At 44.2% G+C, this 13,148-nt stretch overlaps 1 protein-coding gene across 1 annotated transcript in view; it reads left to right on the top strand.

Annotated features, from left to right (window-relative positions):
- The window catches only part of LOC310871902 (multiple C2 and transmembrane domain-containing protein 1-like), a gene marked incomplete at both ends in the record, with an annotated part of 201,006 nt that overhangs the window by 104,799 nt on the left and 83,059 nt on the right, over positions 1-13,148 (top strand). Inside the window, 1 exon segment of the mRNA XM_083783539.1 lies at positions 2,578-2,704. Coding sequence (XP_083639665.1) covers positions 2,578-2,704 — 127 coding nt within the window.

Below are 13,148 nucleotides of genomic sequence, written 5' to 3'. Positions count from 1 at the left end.
TCTGTGGGGGACATAAACACATTTGAACATTCTGACTGTTCAAATCTCCAATGTGCATCTGGAGTGTGTCTGCCTGTGTGGCAATGTGCCACTGCCTGTGACTTGAATCGCACAGTGTGCTGGCCTGATAGACTCCAGAATCTCAATCTCACCTGCTGTGCTCAATCTGGCTAATGACAAGCCTCTCAGTTGTTAAAAAAAAAGATTTGAACAGTCAGAATGTTCAAATGTGTTTATGTCCCCCATAGACCTAGTGGAATAATACAATATTTTTGTATATTTTTGTAAATATTGTATTTTTATATAAAAAAAATTGGGGCAAAAAAAAAAACTATTAGACTATTAGTCGACTAACAGCAAATTTATTCATCTATCAGTCGACTATACAAATCCTTAGTCAGGGGACAGCCCTAGTATCTCTACACGTCATCACGCAGCACGTTTTCGTTTTCAGGAAGTAATTAAAAATATATCTTTATGGACTTTTGATATAAAAACACACAGACATGAGAATTTGCCAATTTCTTTGGCATCCATTGTTAGGAATGCCCATATGATGACCTCGGATATGGTCTAAAAGTGTGAATAACATATTTTTCATGTCACTACGCCTTTAACAGCTGATGATGTGGTGGTGGGTGGGAGAGGCTGAGCAAACTCAATAAGAATCTGGGGAACATTGTGGTCTTGGAGGGGCTGTCTGTAAGCAGGTCATGCGTGTGGCGTAGCAGGAGCTTGCTGCAGCCCTGAGGTCAGTGCTGTGGTCATGCGTGTGGCGTACCAGGATCTTGCTGCAGCCCTGAGGTCAGTGCTGTGGTCATGCGTGTGGCGTACCAGGATCTTGCTGCAGCCCTGAGGTCAGTGCTGTGGTCATGCGTGTGGCGTACCAGGAGCTTGCTGCAGCCCTGAGGTCAGTGCTGTGGTCATGCGTGTGGCGTACCAGGATCTTGCTGCAGCCCTGAGGTCAGTGCTGTGGTCATGCGTGTGGCGTAGCAGGAGCTTGCTACAGCCCTGAGGTCAGTGCTGTGGTCATGCGTGTGGCGTAGCAGGAGCTTGCTACAGCCCTGAGGTCAGTGCTGTGCCCGCGTTTTAGTGCTGATGTACTGTATGTATTTAGGCTCGGCATACTGATGGAACCAGTCGAGGGTGGAAAGGTTATTTTAACCACTTATGAACTATTCTTAGAAAAACAGGCCAGAGTTTCAGCTGTACTCTGTACGCTCTCCTTGTTTCCATGCGTAAAAATCTACATGCTTGTGCGACATGTTGTGAACTTGTAGATCTACTATTTTTGGTGAACGTCCCCCCCCAGAATAGGGATGCTGAACCCCCCCCCCCACCCCCTCTCTCTCTCTCTCTAGCTGTCTCTCTCTCCCTCTCTCCATTTCCCTTTCAGCATTATACAACCCCTAGCATGGGTTGGCCTGCAAGAGATGCTAGCACTGTGAGGCAACTATAGCTTACACTGTATAACTGAACCCAGCTTATCTAAAAGCAATGGTCACAATGGAGGTACTGTACATGACATACTGTAGGAGCGCTGAAACCCAACTTAACTAACTTTCCGCTAGCATTTTGTTCAAGTCACCTTTTGAGGGGCGCTATATCCAGGCCCGGCGCCAGGATGAAATGACAGAGGGGGCAATCGGGGGCAGGTATTGGACATGAAGACAATGCGCCACATTTGCATATCTATAGAGGGCGGAGGCGCACGATTTCGTTGGCTTCCTTCCTTTCAATGCCTGGAAATGTACCATTGTTTTGTCTGTAACTATTTGATCTAAGGGGGCAAAGAGGTTGATTTAGGGGGCAAACACCCCCTTTGCCCCCCCGTGGCGCCGGGCCTGGCTATATCCCCTACAACGTCTGGTTTGCGGAAATGACGTCACACGGCAGCCAAGTCTATGGACCTTTTATGACGTAAAAACAAAAACATCACCCCACTGTCTACTCTTACTGTATGTGGACTTACTGTATGTGGACTCAAAAACATCACCCCACTGTCTACTCTTATGTACAAAAAAAGTGAGGGTCCCCTCACTATGAAGACTACTATGATATCAAATCAAAAGCCCTCCTTGGGATGAGCCAAACAACAGGAGGGAACACCACATCATGACAAGGTGCATCTGTCCCCGTCACTCCTTCAAACAGATACCTACTGAACTCGTATGCAACAATAAGTGCTATAGGATTACATTGTAAAATGTGCATTTTCATGTCAAGGACCCCCCAAAGTGGTATTTCAAACTATTTTGTGTGAACTGACGTCTCTTACATACTGTAAACACCACCATAAACAGACACTTTCTGGTACGCTGTGGTAGTGTGAAGAATATAGTACCAGCATTCTTTTCCACATAATGGGTGGAAGAGAATCTTTCTTTTGGTTCTGCGTTTTAGTGACTGTATTTGGAAAGATCACATTTAACACTTTAGTTTTCAACATCTTAACTCTTGAGCTGCTGTGCTATGGTTTTAAGCGCAGCCACAATTGAAGCTCACGTGCCTTTTTACTAAGTGGTGTTATTATTGTTGCCAAATGAAGTTGACCCTTGAACCTTGCTCTTTCTGCAGGGCATCAACAGTGTGGGGCCCAGTAATGCGGAGGAGCCTCCTCCGCCTCAAGCAGCCTGCCCAGCCATGTACCAGCTGGACATCACCCTGAAGAGAGGGAACAACCTGGCCATCAGAGACAGAACAGGTAAGAGGAAGAGCTCAGTGAATCCTAGCCTGAGCTAACGTGTTAGGTTTCTGGTCTAGAGGGGCGGGTCGCGGCTCAGATTTGCGCACGCCCTGATTGGATCTCATCGATCTGTCCGTCACCCCCGGCCCCTCCTCTCCCCCCTAGTGCAGCGCTACGTCACATCATTTGGAGCGACGCCCACCTGGAAGGGTCGACTCCCACTTTTAGACCAGAGCGGCCAATGCGTTCCTCCATAATGAAACCACCAAGTCACTTTTGACTTCTATTTCTGCGTGTAGCTGCACTTGTTGACTTCCTTGTTAACAGGTGAGGACGGTGGAGGCGTTGCGAGCATGGCATGGCTCACGGACCAAAATGGGCCACTTTAAAAAAAAAATAGAATAGTAGATTTTTTTATTTCCAGATCGATTCCCGTGCTTATCGAATGAATGTCCATTAATTGATATTGTGTGTGTGTGTGTGTGTGTGTGTGTGTGTGTGTGTGTGTGTGTGTGTGTGTGTGTGTGTGTGTGTGTGTGTGTGTGTGTGTGTGTGTGTGTGTGTGTGTGTGTGTGTGTGTGTGTGTGTGTGTGTGTGTGTGTGTGTGTGTGTGTGTGTTTAGATTTTATATCCAAGTAGTAGCGGTCAGGTGAGCTGACGTGTTCAGCTCCAGTCTCCTCCTGGCACCAGGCTAATTTCCACACAGCTAAGAATAACCGCTAGCGTGAATAGACCGTTGGTGTCTATTGTGTAGAAACCTGCTTGCCTGGTGAAAAAAATAAGAAGAAAACACAGCTTTGCCTGCTGGCAGCAGCAGAAACAGTCCCATGGTTGTTGTGGCGGCTTAGTCCTCACTAGCATGTCTGAAGTAAAATCAGACACAAGTAGTAAATTCACATTTAGAATGTTTTCAAAAATACATGCTAGTGTTAATAACCCTACAGGTTTTACTGACTCAGATGTCCGGTTTCTATACCTACCTATATAGATGGAGGAAGATGCTCTGGGCTCTCCTCATCACCCTCTGCAGTGCTTTGCAGTTGGGGGGCAGTGCCATGCCCAGGCGGTGATGCATCCAGTCACCAGGATGCTCTCAATAGACACCTTCAGAGATGGGTCCCCTCGTTGCCAGCCAACGTATTCCCTGTAGGCGGAGACAAGATATCTGCGGGGTACACACAGCCCGCTCTTCTACTACATTGAATGGTACCGATGTTAGTCTGCTCAAACGTTACTCTTATACCTGCTTTTTACTAACACTAACTTTACAAAGATGCCCAGAACATCGGGATGAAACTGTGTAGTCTATGGCTGCTCCAACAGTAGTGGCAAAATTCAACTTTGGAGAGAAACGGAATGTCAAATACGAGCGCCCGCACGGATTTCATTGTGCATTTAGTAGTGTAATAAATATGGCACCGCTCAGTGGCCCCGTGGTGACTCAGACGAAGCAGTGAAAGGTCCTGAACCGCCGCTGAGCGGTGCCGTAATTAGTTACACTACTAAATGGGCGGGCGCTCGTATTTGACATTCCATTTCTCTCCACAGTTGAATTGCCAGTAGTTGCCACAACTGTTGGAGCAGCCACAAACTACACAGGTTCATCCCAATGTTCTGGGCATCTTTGTAAAGTTAGTGTTGAAGAGCTGACTGTGCACCCCGCAGATATCTTGTTTCTGCCTACGGTGTTGGCTGCGACCCGGGGACCCGTCTCTGAATGTGTCTACTGTCTATACGGCCTTTATGCATGCGCATACCCTCTATTCCTGTAATCCACAATAGACTCTTTGTCTTGTTGATATTGAGAGAGAGAGGTTGTTCTCCTGGCACCACGATGATCAGATTGTTCTCTCTTCTCTCTCTTCTCCTCTCCTGTAGGACCCGTGGTTCTCAAATTGGGGTCCCCAGACCCCAATTTGCATCATTGAGAGGGTTCTAGGGTGACCCCAGCTAAATTAGTTAATATAGCGTCAACATCTGTTTAACCGCTTTAAACCTACATACATCGGCTATTTAAAAATAGCCAAACTACAAGCTCACCATGCGTCGCAATGCAACGCATGGTGAGCTTGTAGATCTAGGTTCAACCCATTTTGGACTGAGGCCAATTCGGTGTGTGAATACATGTGGTGAATGGGTGAAGTACAGTGTAATGTAAAGTGCTTTTGATAAATGCGCTGTATATAAATGCAGTCCATAAACCATATACAGTACACACACATTCTCTCCCTCTCTCTCACATTCTTCTCTTTCTCTCACCTATGTCTCTGCTCTCTTTCCATCTCATATCTCCTCCTACAGTACAGTGGGTACTGTACATGGTCTGGGTCAGACAGAATGACAAAAGAATAATGGGCCACATTAGGTGTGCACTTGAGCGAGAAACAAAGTCTGAAGTCAGCAAAACAACAGAGTAAATGGTCAGGAAAATGGAGTGCAGAGAAAACAATGAAGTGCTGGAAAGTAACTATAGGGTATAGCCACCCGCTTGGAAGGCTATCAATGCAATGAAAGGGAGAAAACCACATTTAATCAGAGCATTGAATGGTCTCTGTAGCCGTGTGAGATCTCAGTAGCTGCATTCAGTGCGTTGATCAGGGCTACTGTTTTGACAGACAAAACTGACTCACGTGGCCGGTTAAGACTGATATGAGGTTAAGGGGATTTACGTGGCTGGGTTAAGACTGATATGAGGTTAAGGGGATTTACGTGGCTGGTTAAGACTGATATGAGGTTAAGGGGACTCAGGTGGCTGGTTAAGACTGATATGAGGTTAAGGGGACTCAGGTGGCTGGTTAAGACTGATATGAGGTTAAGGGGACTCAGGTGGCCGGTTAAGACTGATATGAGGTTAAGGGGACTCAGGTGGCCGGTTAAGACTGATATGAGGTTAAGGGGACTTACGTGGTCGGTTAAGACTGATATGAGGTTAAGGGGACTTACGTGGTCGGTTAAGACTGATATGAGGTTAAGGGGACTTACTGTACGTGGTCAGTTTAGACTGATATGAGGTTAAGGGGACTTACGTGGTCGGTTAAGTTAGGGTTAGATATAGTGTTTTAGGGTTAATAATGTTGGACGCCGCCGCCTAGTGGAGATCTTCTCTTCACTCCCTCCCTCACTCACTCACTCACTCACTCCCTGTAGTAACTCTGAGGAACCCCTAGGGGTCCCTGACCCCTACCCTCTCATGGCACAGAGCACCACCAGCAGACCAGGGGAAAACAACTCAGCCCACTGCTCTTTACTGATTGACTAAAAGCCTACATGAATAATATAGATAGACCACTTATGCTTCTCAGGGTTACCCCCCTCTTCCCCCGCTATATCTCTCTCTCTCTCTCTCTCTCTCTCTCTCTCTCTCTCTCTCTCTCAAACACAATTTCCGGCTACATGTCTTTTCAGGAACACCACTGGAATATAAAATTCCAGAAAGGTGATGTAATGCTAGATTTTTTTCTTTTTTTCTTTTATGTCCAGCATTTAGTGTATGCAACCCAAAATCCGTCCTAACACAAACATTAAATGCCATTGACAATGATTGGATAATTGTGATTGTTTGTGTAAACGGAAAACACAAACATTGCGTAACACAAACATTGATGACGAAGGTGAGGAGGACGCAACTTGTGATTGGCCGGAATGAGATGATTTACGATGATAAGATCGCCTCTCACGTCACACGGGTGTGTCTATTAGTTCTGTTTGTAAATACATAGCCTATTATGCTTTTTATTCAGTTGCCATTCTCAGTTATTACTTTTTCCACATTGCAGTAATAAGACAGTTTCACGTTGCAGTGGGTGGAGGTGTAATGCGAATGTGCCATGTTGTTCAGCACACATATGCACAAACTGCAGCGGTGTGATCAGTGTTGGGGAAAGTTCACTTTCTAACTTGAATTTAAAAATCACACCAGTGTGAACCGAGTGGTGCAACTCCCGTCTATTGGTTCTCTGTATCGTTCCAATTTGTATCGTTCCAATTTCTTCTCTGTATCGTTCCAATTTCTTCTCTGTATCGTTCCAATTTCACTCGTGCTCATGACAACAGGATACAGGTACACGGACATTGCTGGTTGTACCACTCTGGTGCCTCCTACTGGTATAAATAAGTCACATACTCGTGCTCACTTATACAAACAAACGCGGACATACAGGTACACAAACAGGTACACGGACATTGCTGGTTGTAGGAGTGGTTGCACCACTCAAAAAGGAACTAGTTAACGTTCGTGAACGCGTTCAACTTCAGGGACTGGTGATGGTGTATGATGATGATGATGATAAGAGCCCTTCACATAAGTGTGATGAGTCATTGACATTGTCTGCATGCACTGATATCAACTGTATTTATGAAGCATATTACATGCAACAGGCGTAGCCTAGAGCCGGTGTTCTTCAAATTAAAAACACAACATAGGTGAGTCTGTGCAACGGCGGAACGGAGGGAGCTACTCGAGCCCGCGAACCCTCCCTGAGTCCCCATTCCTTGTCCCCCGACACACACGCACACACACACACACACACACACACACACACACACACACACACACACACACTCGTCACAGCCAGGAAGACAGCGCTGCCCAGCTATTCTCTGTGGTGTTTTGGGAGCTGCCTGAGCTCTCATTGCAAGCAACTATAGAGCGTCGCAGTCCCGCCCCCTACCAGGGCCCAGGACATGATTCCCTGTTCATTTTCCTCATAGACATTTCAAAAAGTATTTATTTAAAGACCTTTTAAGCCTCGTACAAAGACAACTCCAGTTGTGACAAATCATGACAACAAACACAATTTTTTGGGCCGAACAAATAATTAGAAAGAAGAAAAAAATGGAAGGTTACAACACTTTTTTTGTTGTTTTTCTTCTTTGTAATTATTTGTTTGGTCCAAAATATTGTGTTTGTTGTCATGATTTGTCACAACTCGAGTTGGCTTTGTATGACGCTTAAAAGGTCTTTAAATAAATACTTTTTGAAATGTCTATGAGGAAAAATGCATACAAGGCTTATGTATTTATGGTTTGATTTTTGATTTCACGATTTTATGATATTTCAGATTTTTCAGGACCACATTGTGTGTACTGTATAGGCTACGGCCTGGTTATATAGTTGTTAAGTTATATTGTGATGAAATTTGTATTTCTTTTACCAAAATCAAATCAAATCAAATACCCGGCCGCCCCCTGGAAAGGTATTATTAAAATAAATATACCTTACGGTTTTTTGTGCATCTCTACCCAGAAAATAATGTCTTCTTGATTACTCCATTGTTCCCAGAATACTATTGACTGGCATCCTGGCACCCCATCCACACTGTCTGCTGCGCTTTGTTTGCATCTTCTCCTGTAGAGTGTGCACTCTGATTTGGGCTAATATAAAATCTATGAAGTTCCTCTTTTCTGCTGTGCACGTCTGGAGTTGTTATGCCACTGTCGGATATCTCTGGACGTTATTATCCGTTTAAAGATGCTCCACTACGTCAGCCACTCATCAGTGTTCACAGATATTGCCTCTTAATGAGATTGCTCAGCAAACCAAACAAAGGAAAACCTGCTGGGTAAAAAAAATGCTGCTCACAACAAATGATGCACTGGCTTCTGTGCTCTTAATGAGATTGCTCAGCAAACCAAACAAAGGAAAACCTGCTGGGTCAGCCTTCCATCTGTAAACAGATGGAAGGCTGATTTGTTGCTCACAACAAATGATGCACTGGCTTCTGTGTTCTTCTGTTCTTGCACATAACTGGAAGCAAACACAGGCTCCAACCCCCACACTGCCCTTATGGAAGATGGTTATGCATCGTCTGCACTTGGGGGAAAAGAAAATCTCAGTGAGAGGGTTATGAAGACAAATTGTACCGGATCTGACAACCCTTAACCCATTCTGAACGGGAACCCATTTTGGTGTCAGCATCATGTTGTGCTTTAGCTATTGAAAAATAGCAGATCTACAAGCTCATATCGCGCCACCGAGTGGCGCGATACGAGCTTGTAGGTCGTCTTGCCTCTAAAAAGATTTGTCAAAATATAATGTGCAACAGTAGAGACCCGCCATGCTTGCCAAGTGTACTGTAGCACATTGAGGAAGGGTACGGGATTTGGGCCAAAACAGCTGTGCGTCAATATACTAGTTTTATTGCAGTGCGGTCCAATCCAGCACCCAGTGCCTTTAAATTGTTATTAAGTGGAAATGTGTTTGTGTGTGTTTCAGTTCTTTTTATAGATTTGTTTATGCGTTATATAGGAGAGTATAGGGAGACAGGAAACCTAGGGCAGAGTTTGATTGATTGATTGAATGAATACTTTATTAACAGTTTGCAGAATAAAGCACAGGAAAGTACAGTTCAATACACGGTCTGCTTAAGAGGATTTGAAACCCAAGAAAGCACTAAATAAAAGGCTATGGCTTGTTTCCATTGGGGTCTTTCATATTCAATTCATCAGAACATTTTAATGACATACATTTTATAAGCGGTGCGAGACATGACAAAGATGATGACTTGATTTCCGGTTTCGTCATCATAACGCGCCGGCCTCCTCACCAGGTCCCGGATAAATCCACTGTTTCTTTTTAATTATTTTAAAACGGCGAATTAAACGCATTGAACAAATGTCGGGTATAGCGTTTTACGCGCGGTGGAACACTGGATTAAACAATTAGCGGCCGTCAAACTGTTAACATGACCTTGTCTAATTATTTAGTTGAAATGTTTAAAGGGATTGTGACATAAAAAAAAAGGTTTTGGAATTGTTCTTGTTTTTTTTTAGGTTTTCTAATCTCAATTGCACCCAAAAAACATGAACTTTTAACATTCAGTAGATTTTCTGTGATCTGGGGTTTTCTGGCTCAAACAGGTGCTCTGATTTGCCGGCAGTAAGTGACATCACTTACTGCAAATCCCATATATGTCAATGGGATTTGCCAGCAGATGTCACTGTTTCACTGTGTTGCCTGTTTTCATTGTAGCTCAAAAGGCCCAAAAAAACCCAAAGAAAACTTCAGACCACAGAAAATCCACTGAATGTTCAAAGTTTTTTGGGTGTAATTGAGGTCATAAAACCTAAAAGAAAAAAGAAAAATAAATGAAAATGAATGTCATAAAACCTTTAAAGTTGCTAGAGTATGACGAAGAGGAAGATAGCTGTCAGAGATCCATTAGAGAGCTCAGAGTAATGAGGAGAACTGCCACTTCTGCAGCGCTGCTGACGGGCAGAATCCTAAACTGTCCATATTTCTTACCGTACTTTCACAAAACTTTCAACTGCTTTTTGGAGTAAATTAATGCCAATGCGCTAGTGTCACACAAAAGTAGCAAAAAACATATTTAAACTATGTCTCTGAATATTTAATATAAATTCAAATTTAACTGCGTGGATTAGTAGTGAGTGAAAAGTGAAAAGTATTATTAACAAGAGCTTGTGACTAAATCCGAAGTACATGAGATTCATACAGCTGTGTGTGTGGGTGTGTGTGTGTGTGTGTGCGCCAGGGGGGCAGTCAGACAAATATTTTGTGAAGCCACTAAGGAAATCGTAGTTCATATAACAGTTTGACTGCGGAAAACGATTTATCAGACTTTTAATCAACCCCCCTTCACTGCCGAGATTGTTGTATTACCTTTAGAGCATACGCTGAATTATGTGGGCTTTTAATCCGCGAAAATCGAGCTAAAAAAGCTCCCCCCGTTTGTTATGAACGGCAGCACCACCCGCCATCTTGGTACACCCGGAAGACGCAGCACAGGACCCTCCTCCATGAGGCGTTGAACCCCATTCGTTTGCATTGGCCTCAATTTCCCAGAAGCCCTAGCAGCCCACAGCATGTGACGATTTCCGGTTTCTCCGTCAAAACAAATGCATCTAGTCTCTTTCTCCGCGGCGAAGAAGGATTTTATTTTTATTTATTACATTACGGCGGATTAAACACATAAAACAAAAGTCGCGTATGTCCGATATGGCAGCGACATTAACCTGGAGTAATCCATTCAAAGCACGGAAACTGATAATGGCCTGTTGTGGTGCTGTCATTGGACCCAGAAAAACCCATAGCCCCATAGAAGTCCATGTATTTGGGCCCAACTTCACCTAGACTGTATTACCTTAATAAACATGGTCATGAATACTTTCTGCTTCCAGTCACTAGTTTAAAGTCTCATTCTCATGTCATAATATTCTTTTTGGAAAATTATGGTCCCATTTATAAAATAAATGACCATAAAGTCGCGTATGTTCTGAGGGGCGTGGCTACCTTTACAGTCTATGATCGGGATTCCCCACCCACTCGAGTCAAAATAAAAACCAACGGAGAAGAAGGGGGGAAGTCCCGCCTCGTTGTCTGGGCCAGCCAATGGCCAGCTGGGCCAAAACGGAGCCAGCCAATGGCCAGCTGGGACAAAACGGATCTAGAAAGATGGCGACTTACAGTGCAGGAATAACAGGCTTCATTTTACGTCCATGTTAGACCCGGGGAACGCTTTGTCCATATTTTTTACAGTCTATGGTGTGTGCGCACCCGTGCGTGCGTGTGCGCACCCGTGCGTGCGGTAACGTTCGTGCACCTATTCACAGTGTGGCACAGATCTGTCAGCATATCTCCTCTGTGTGGCCTCTCTGTCACCTCATCCATCCACCCCCTCTAGCTGTCATCCCTTTTTGATTCCGGCTTTATTCAACTCAGTGACATGACGCATTTTACTGGCTTTAGATCTGACTTCATGGATCCTGCGCATGCGGCCATGCGGGGAGAGGAAAACTCCAGTTGTCAAGCAGTAAGTTGTACAGCAGTACAGAATATAGATACAAGGTTAGCAATGAAATACAAAACTATACTGACGTAATGAAAAAGAGGTTTTAGCAGGTAGAAACACATTGGCACTAGGAAAGGAGCCTCGCAAACGTCGACTCTCTGCTGATTTCTGATCGTCTGCACCTTTGTTAAATTGACGCACATACGTACACACACACACACACACACACACACACACACACAAACACACACTCCTCTCTCTCTCTCTGTCGCTTAATTAGTCTCATGCCGCGCAGCTGGGTCTATATTCTCCCGGCGGGTGACGGATCCTGCCGGGAGCTGCCTAATGCCATAGACAGCATAGGTGGACCCCAGGCTAGGAAAGGAGTAACAGAAACCAGGTACAGAAAAGAAGAAAGAACATAAACATAGTCCTAGTGCGTAGTGCCAACTATAATTCATTTTATTTAAACACTGTAATAAAAAAATATCTAAAATAGCCATACAAGCTCACAACACGTTGCACTGTGAACTTATATTTGCTATTTTTGAAATGTTTTGAAAACGTATAAAACATTTTCACCAAGAATGACATGCTGAAAACACGGGGACAGTAAGGTTGAAAGTTGTGTAAAATCCGTCCCATATTGTCAAAAAAGTAACGTCCATATTTAGTCAGTATATTTATATTAATAACGTAATGCTTAAAACACCAAAAGGGGTTCCCGCCCCAAAATGGGTTAAACCATTCTGACCGGGCACCCATTTTGGTGTCAGCATCATGTTATGCTTTAGCTATTTAAAAATAGCAGATCTACAAGCTCGTATCGCGCCACCGAGTGGCGCGATACGAGCTTGTAGGTCTGCTATTTTTGAAAAAATCGAAGAACGACTGACATTTTTAGAATCTGATCTCAGGTCAGAATGGGTTCATCAGACCAGTGCGTGTCCAGCGGAAACCTCGTATGAATCTGATCTCAGGTCAAAATGGGTTGAACCACATAAAACACTGTGTAGGTGAACTTCCTCTTCTTCTTTTTTAGGACATGTGAACTTCTCAAACGGAATCTGTATGAGGTTTCCACACAACAGAGACCATATTTACTGTATATACTGTACAGTCTTGTCGTTTACCATGTTTCGATAGCACTTAACCCATTCTGTGCGGTAACCCATTTTGGTGTTAGCATCATGTCGTGCTTTAGCTATTGAAAAATAGCAGATCTACAAGCTCATATCGCGCCACCGAGTGGCGCGATACGAGCTTGTAGGTCTGCTATTTTTGAAAAATCAAAGAGCGACTGACATTTTTAGAATCTGATCTCAGGTCAGAATGGGTTCATCAGAACCAGCGTGTGTCAAGTGGAAACCTCGTATTAATCTGATCTCAGGTCAGAATGTGTTAAAGAGCTTCTGCACAAACGCAGAGGGGGTTCATTAGAGGCAAATGCATCCACGGGAGGGGGTAGTGTCCTCTTCACAGTATGACTCGTGTGTGTGTGTGTGTGTGTGTGTGTGTGTGTGTGTGTGTGTGTGTGTGTGTGTGTGTGTGTGTGTGTGTGTGTGTGTGTGTGTGTGTGTGTGTGTGTGTGTGTGCGTGTGCACATGTACTTGTACTTGAGAGGGCCAGATGTCCCCACAAGTATAGTAAGTAGACGTTATAGTACAGTATATTATTTTGGTTTACCTGCAATCCTACATTACTGAGGCACT

This window comes from Protomyctophum parallelum (assembly GCF_964188405.1).
Source record: "Protomyctophum parallelum genome assembly, chromosome: 15".
Classification (NCBI taxonomy): Eukaryota; Metazoa; Chordata; class Actinopteri; order Myctophiformes; family Myctophidae; genus Protomyctophum; species Protomyctophum parallelum.
Note: the sequence above shows the minus strand (reverse complement) of the source record. Positions and strands in the feature narration are given on the sequence as shown.